Genomic DNA, 6,092 nt, shown 5'->3' on the forward strand with positions numbered 1-6,092 from the left:
TGTTACATTAGCTTAAATAGTTGAAGGTGCCAAAGGAAGAAAAAAGGTACATGGGATATCTGTAATATAGTATAGTTCATGACAGGTTTTTTTTTTTGTTTTGTTTTTTGTCACCCGGTATTTATATAGATGGATAGTTATATTTATACAACTGGGTGTCAAATATAGAGAAAGAGGTTATTGAACTGGGTACCATATAGTAATTTTTAAGGATTATTTGGCAGAACAAGCACCTCCCTCCTAAACCAGTGTGGCTGAAGTGACTATTGACAGCTTCAGCATCTGACTCAAAAAAGTTCAGAAGTATTATACTTGGCAAGAATACAACAGAAAGGTGAGACATGCCTCACTTGAAGTTTGAACTGCTGAATAATTAAGCAGAGACAATGAAGGTGAGAGCTGAACATTTAGTAATAACCCAGATCATGTGTGAGCTTTCGCTATAGGGGTAACAGTATGTGGCAAAATGTGCTACTTGGCAGAGGTCTGCGCTCTCAAAATGCTTTTCTAGTTTGTCTAATGCATTTATGTTCTTAAATATGACATTTGTTAATACTATTGTTCTTAAAAAGTAAATATTAAGGTTTTGCATGTTTTAATCTGTTAAGTCTTATTAAAATAAATGTTTTCATTTTGATATTGTAATAAATACTTAGATTGACCAAGATGATATTTTAGTTTTTTTCCCCCCTCAAATTAGTTTGAACTATGTTGAGCTTACCGAGTTTCTTTCCAAGCAATTTGGAATTTCTCCATGATTTTACATCAAAACCACAAACTGCCATTTATATTGAGATTTCACATAAATCAATCAGAATAAAAATTTCAATTAACTGCTGTTGTGGTTAAATCCCAATGATGGCCTTGCAATCCTGAAAAGAAATGAAAGCAGCTCACAAAATCAAAGTAAAGACAGACTGGGGGTTGTAATCTGAAAGGTGTTTATTTCAATACAAAATAAAATCAACGGGATGAATGGCAAAAAGCACAGCATACCAAATATCAAATTATTTCAAATCCAAAGAAGACAAAAATGGAACAAAAAAATTAAAAAGTTATCGCCTCTTTTGGAAGATGTTTCCTCTTCCAATTCCACCACGACCTCGCCCTCTTGCAGCCACTGTAACAGACAAAAAGGATTTAAAAATCAAAACCATGCATTTTACTAATTAAGTGGGGAAGAAATATATGTCCCAAAGAAATCACAATGGATTTTCCAAAAACAACTACAGAAAAAATATATATTGCTTAAAAAAAAATACAGACTAGGAATTATTTACACTATTTGCAACCTTGACAATCTCCCACACACATCGACTATTATGTCCACTCTAGTAAACCTTTAAGGAGCATCAAAATCACGTTCCACTCACCTTGTGCTTTTAGAATGGCCGCCTTGCCTCTTCCTGCACCAGATCCCTGGTTCTTGTTCTTCATACTCTTCAACATGGGAGCATTCTTTAACATATCAGGCAAGATCAGAAAACGGATCTTGCTTCCTCGGATGTAGACCTGCTCCAATTGCGCAACCCGTCCATCGCGATAGGTCACCGTAATATTTGACATCTATAAAGAGAAGTTAAAAAAGTAAAGTTCAAATTCAGCATCAGATTTTCCATAAATATAAACATTATGTGAGGAACAAACAGCTAATCTCCCGTCTACTATCACTTCAGAGGCACTACCAGCGAGTTACTTTCTAGTCTTTCTCCGCATCAAAACTTTATCTTTCTTCCAGTCTTCAGCATTAAAAGTTGAAACAAGTGTTGTAGATTATATTGTTATACTATGTTAAAACTTTGATATTGTGAAAACTTACTTCATGGTGACGATCCAAGAAGAATTTCATAAACAGGATCACTCTTAAATTTGAACTAATAATATATCCTGTCATTTACAGAGCAGTTTTTTTATAAAAAAAAACCTCAGCAAATAATTTTTTTTATGAAGTTTCATCTATAATTTTTCAAACTTATTCATCTCATTTAAGCTTTCTATGATCAATTGTGCTTTGCAACTTGGGAATTGTAATTTGTGTCAAATATGTGAACCTGCCGCACTAAGATTCCATCTAGCAGTTAATGATTACTTTGGAATGCAAAGAGTGAGTTCGTTTTTTAACCAGCTCTGCATTATAACAGAGCTTTCTGAAAGTAACATTACAAAACATTATTATTGCACAGGGAATATGCAGGAATTACCTTGACTTTTAATTCTCTCACAGTTTTTTGTTTTATGCCAACACAACAGAGTTGCAGCTGTGGAGGGAACTTTCTGACTTTAGTGAAGAGTAACTAAAGTTATTGAAAACATCCCAATTTTTTTTTAAAACCCGCAAGGGGTAAAGTTAAAAAAAATTCAAAATCAAGAACTATTACAAAAATTACAGGTTACTTATTTTACCCCGGTAAAAACAAGTGATCTGTAAAACATTTGTAAATTAAACCTAACTCAATACAAAAAAAATTTCATCACCATCTGTATGAAGAGAACACAGTCTCATAAGTACCATCTCAGTGACTCAGAATGACACAAAAACGCAGAAAGTTAAGCGACTCCAACATTTAACATAACTGCCATTCTAATGGAAAAAAAATAATAATTTATAGACTGACATTAAACTATATTTGAGCAATTAAGCTATGTTGGATAGAGCAAAAAAATTAAATAAAAATCAGATCATATAAATAGCTTTTTAATGGCATTTACCAAGCCTACAGGCACCCTGTGGCAACACAGTTAAGATGCATTTTGCAGCCTGACTCTACTACATGATTCATAAATTCATTAATGATCCAGAGTTCGCATTTGGAAAACCCTATAAATAAAAATCCAAGAGAGCAGATCAGAAAAAAAAGGAGTGTGAGGAGCTGTCATCAACTAGATATTCTGGGGCTATCAAATACAAAATGTTCACAAACATCACACAATACTGGATGATGTGTCAAGTTGGTGCTATTTAAATCATCCGAAGTAACTTAATAACAGTGCATTTGAATGATTTGTTTGGCATAGTAAAATCTGATTGGATGACCAATGAATAATCAGAACAGCCAAGTAAAGTTTTTAATTTGCTGACCCCTTCATGGTTTGCAAATATTCGGCCCAGAAAAGTTCTAATGAGCCAGTTTTTCCATTGCAAACTAAAATTGGACATGTGCCTCTTCAATGTTACAATTGGTGATTATATACAGTTACAAAACATCATCTGAACCAACCTGGCAGTTCATGTTGTCTTCAGCTTCAATCAGCTTGCCTCTGTAAACCTCGCCTGTGGTGGTCTCACAGGTCACAATGTGTCCCTCTGCCTCATGCAGGACCTTGATTGGTACCCCAATGGACATTTTTTAACAGTATTCCTGGAAAACAACCACAACCAAACAATGTTATGACAGCTGCTGCTATACAATGTATCAGAACCCTGTGTTGGGTTCTCTCTGAGTAAATCCTCAGCATTAGCAGCAAAGTTATACACAAATGCAAAGCACAAAACACCAAGAGAAAAAATAGCTGGAGATTGAATTAAATTACAAGGACCATAAGATAATGGAAACACGGTACAAAGTTTCCTGTTGCATACAATAACAAGTACAGTTAACTCCTGCCATTTTAAATTATTTACGTAATAAACATTGCTTGTTTGCCTAATTCTTTCCAAAATATGTGATGGGATAGGTGAAGCACCACCATCACCAATGAACATCCACCTTGTTGAAAGAAATGAAGTCATTGCAATGACTATGTTTATTAGAATGCTAGATTTCAAAGAAAGAATATGGACTAATTTAGGAAATATGGTAAAAAATAAAGGAATTAACTATGATGCGTTTAATCAAAATGTTTAGCTTTTGTGTGTTTTTTTTTTTTTAAATCAAACAAAACATTAGTAGCCTTAAATAAATCCACTAAACTCCATGTAACATTCATAAACTGCAAGCTTCATATGGGGGGATGTGGTGATAATCAGACCAAACTGTATACACCATCAGATACAAAATAAAAAAGTACAAAAAAAAAAAACCGTTTCATCAAGTGAGCACAGTAGGACAAATTGGTCATATTTACAAAAAAAAATGCTTATAGAGCATACAAGCTTTGTTAACTGAATTAGAAACTTGTTTTTAGTTTCTGTATTGGTGAGGTACATAACCTTAAAGGTTATGTTACTAAGGGTTACTAAGTTGTAAGTAAAGTTGGAAATGGGGGAGATTAATGTGAATCAATGCAGGAAAATAAAAGTCTGGCATTCAGTCAAAACCCAAATTACAATCAAACAAAACAAAAAACAGACCAGATTTTCAAAAATCTGAACGATTAACAAGGTAAAAATAACTTCTTACATATATAGACAGAGAGGTAACCTATATTATATTTGCTTGTAATGTGGATTTGCAGGGACCAATCAACGAAATTATTTCTATGAATTTATTTGTTTCCATTTCTTAAGATGTTTCTCATTAAAATCTTCCAAGTGGTTCCAGACAACTACAAGTGTGGTTCTGTTATGATTAAACTTTTTCTCACATAAGTTACAGAAGCCTTTTTCTGTATAAATAACCATTTGATGTATAAAGTTGCATTTGCATATGTATTACTTTGTGTCCTAAAACATGAACAAACAAAGATTATGAAAACTAGGGCCCCAACTAACGATTATTTTGCAAATCGATTAATCAGTCGATTAATCAATTAATAATCGGATAGCTAAAGGTCCCCTAAAGAAGATTTGTTACTAATTTAAACCAGATGAAACTTAGACTTTTCCACTTGAGGAGTTCTGGATAGAACCTATTGACATTACTTTATATATATATTTTTTTTTTTTTACTTAGTGTTATTTTTTATTTTATTTATTTTTTTGTTTGTATAATTACTGCTCTAAGAGGGTTGCTCTATCAGCTACAGGCATGTTTCAGTCCCTACACTCCAGTTAACAACTAATTACTTACTTAGTTGACGATTATTTCAATAATCGATTAATCGCGACTAACTGTTTCAGCCTTAATAAAAATGTACGACTGTCGACAAGAAAGTAGTTTGTTCTTTGTAAATGAAATTGAAAATAAGAGCATCTCATGAATTAAGTTGAATTAGCTAAGCAGGACAAATTTCTTGAATTTAAGGAGTTTATTAAAAGAAATGCGTTAAAAAAAATGCAATTAAAAATGACCTACGAAATGTAAAACCTTTTTCACAGATCCCGAAAAACACAATGCCAACAGATATTCAAAGCAATTATTACAACAACGAACCCATCGTCTGGTAGCACAGACAATTAGCAAAGAATGTCAGTTAGCTAGCAGAGAGGTTAGCTACATAAGCTACGGTAGCTAACGATGCTACGCTACAAGATTTCTACTCACTAAATGGAAACCTTACAGTTTAGGCAAATCTATAGATGTAATTGAACGCAATTACTGTATTTATCCAACAGCTTTACACGTTCTCTTTAAGATTCGCATTTAATTCATGGAAAATCCGACGCAACAACGAAAGCAATTGAATCAATTAGCTTCACAATAACAGCTAATCACCAAACGGTTTTTACATTAAAGATATATGTAACGAGTTTTCTCCCAATAGTTAAGGTTCGGTTAGGTATTTACCTCGATCTTGATTTGAATAAGGTTACTTTTTTCTATATTCTGCTGTAGCAAAACTGCAACGTGCGTTTGTCGCTTTCACAGGGTTTTTGAGCCTTTTTTCCTACTACCCACAAAGCAACGAGGGGTCAAAACAAGTGTTTCCGGTAGCTTTCACCGCAATGCATTATGGGATTTAGGGTTTTTGTCTACTAACGGAACGACATCCTAAATAAGTAGCAAATTGTGGGTTTTTGAATCAAGAAGTTAAGAATAAAACTCACACTTCAATAATAAAACAACAATAACCGAGACATATCTAGTTTATGGCAACTAGAACAAGAGCATTACCAATGCATCCATGGATTGAAGTGCAGCAAAGCAGTGTCCAAAGATTTAGGTGGAACTACAGCTTTTGCTGCTTGTCCCCTTCTACAATAAAAACTTATTAAACCTCCTAACTTTTGTAATGCATCGCAGGAATAATTTTACACAAATGGTATATATAAT

The 6,092-nt window shown here is 33.5% G+C and overlaps 1 protein-coding gene across 1 annotated transcript; it reads right to left on the reverse strand.

Annotated features, from left to right (window-relative positions):
* Positions 1-924: 924 nt before the first annotated feature.
* Positions 925-5,743, reverse strand: snrpd3 (small nuclear ribonucleoprotein D3 polypeptide). Its single transcript, XM_015398546.1, has 4 exons — positions 5,607-5,743; positions 3,219-3,359; positions 1,374-1,566; positions 925-1,120 (listed from the first exon to the last, which is right to left on the reverse strand). Exons 2-4 carry the CDS (start codon positions 3,342-3,344, stop codon positions 1,056-1,058), a joined length of 384 nt encoding a protein of 127 aa, XP_015254032.1. The 5' UTR covers positions 3,345-3,359; positions 5,607-5,743; the 3' UTR covers positions 925-1,055.
* Positions 5,744-6,092: the final 349 nt, after the last annotated feature.

This window comes from Cyprinodon variegatus, unplaced genomic scaffold, assembly GCF_000732505.1.
Source record: "Cyprinodon variegatus isolate N-32 unplaced genomic scaffold, C_variegatus-1.0 Scaffold29, whole genome shotgun sequence".
In the NCBI taxonomy this organism is placed as follows: Eukaryota; Metazoa; Chordata; class Actinopteri; order Cyprinodontiformes; family Cyprinodontidae; genus Cyprinodon; species Cyprinodon variegatus.

Excerpts from the sequence above, each read along its gene's own strand:
- snrpd3 (XM_015398546.1), bottom strand. The coding sequence starts at position 3,344 with ATGTCCATTGGGGTACCAATCAAGGTCCTGCATGAGGCAGAGGGACAC. Across the intron at positions 1,567-3,218 it reads AAGACAACATGAACTGCCAG|ATGTCAAATATTACGGTGAC; the intron begins GTTGGTTCAGAT and ends TTCTCTTTATAG. Across the intron at positions 1,121-1,373 it reads GGCCATTCTAAAAGCACAAG|TGGCTGCAAGAGGGCGAGGT; the intron begins GTGAGTGGAACG and ends TGTCTGTTACAG.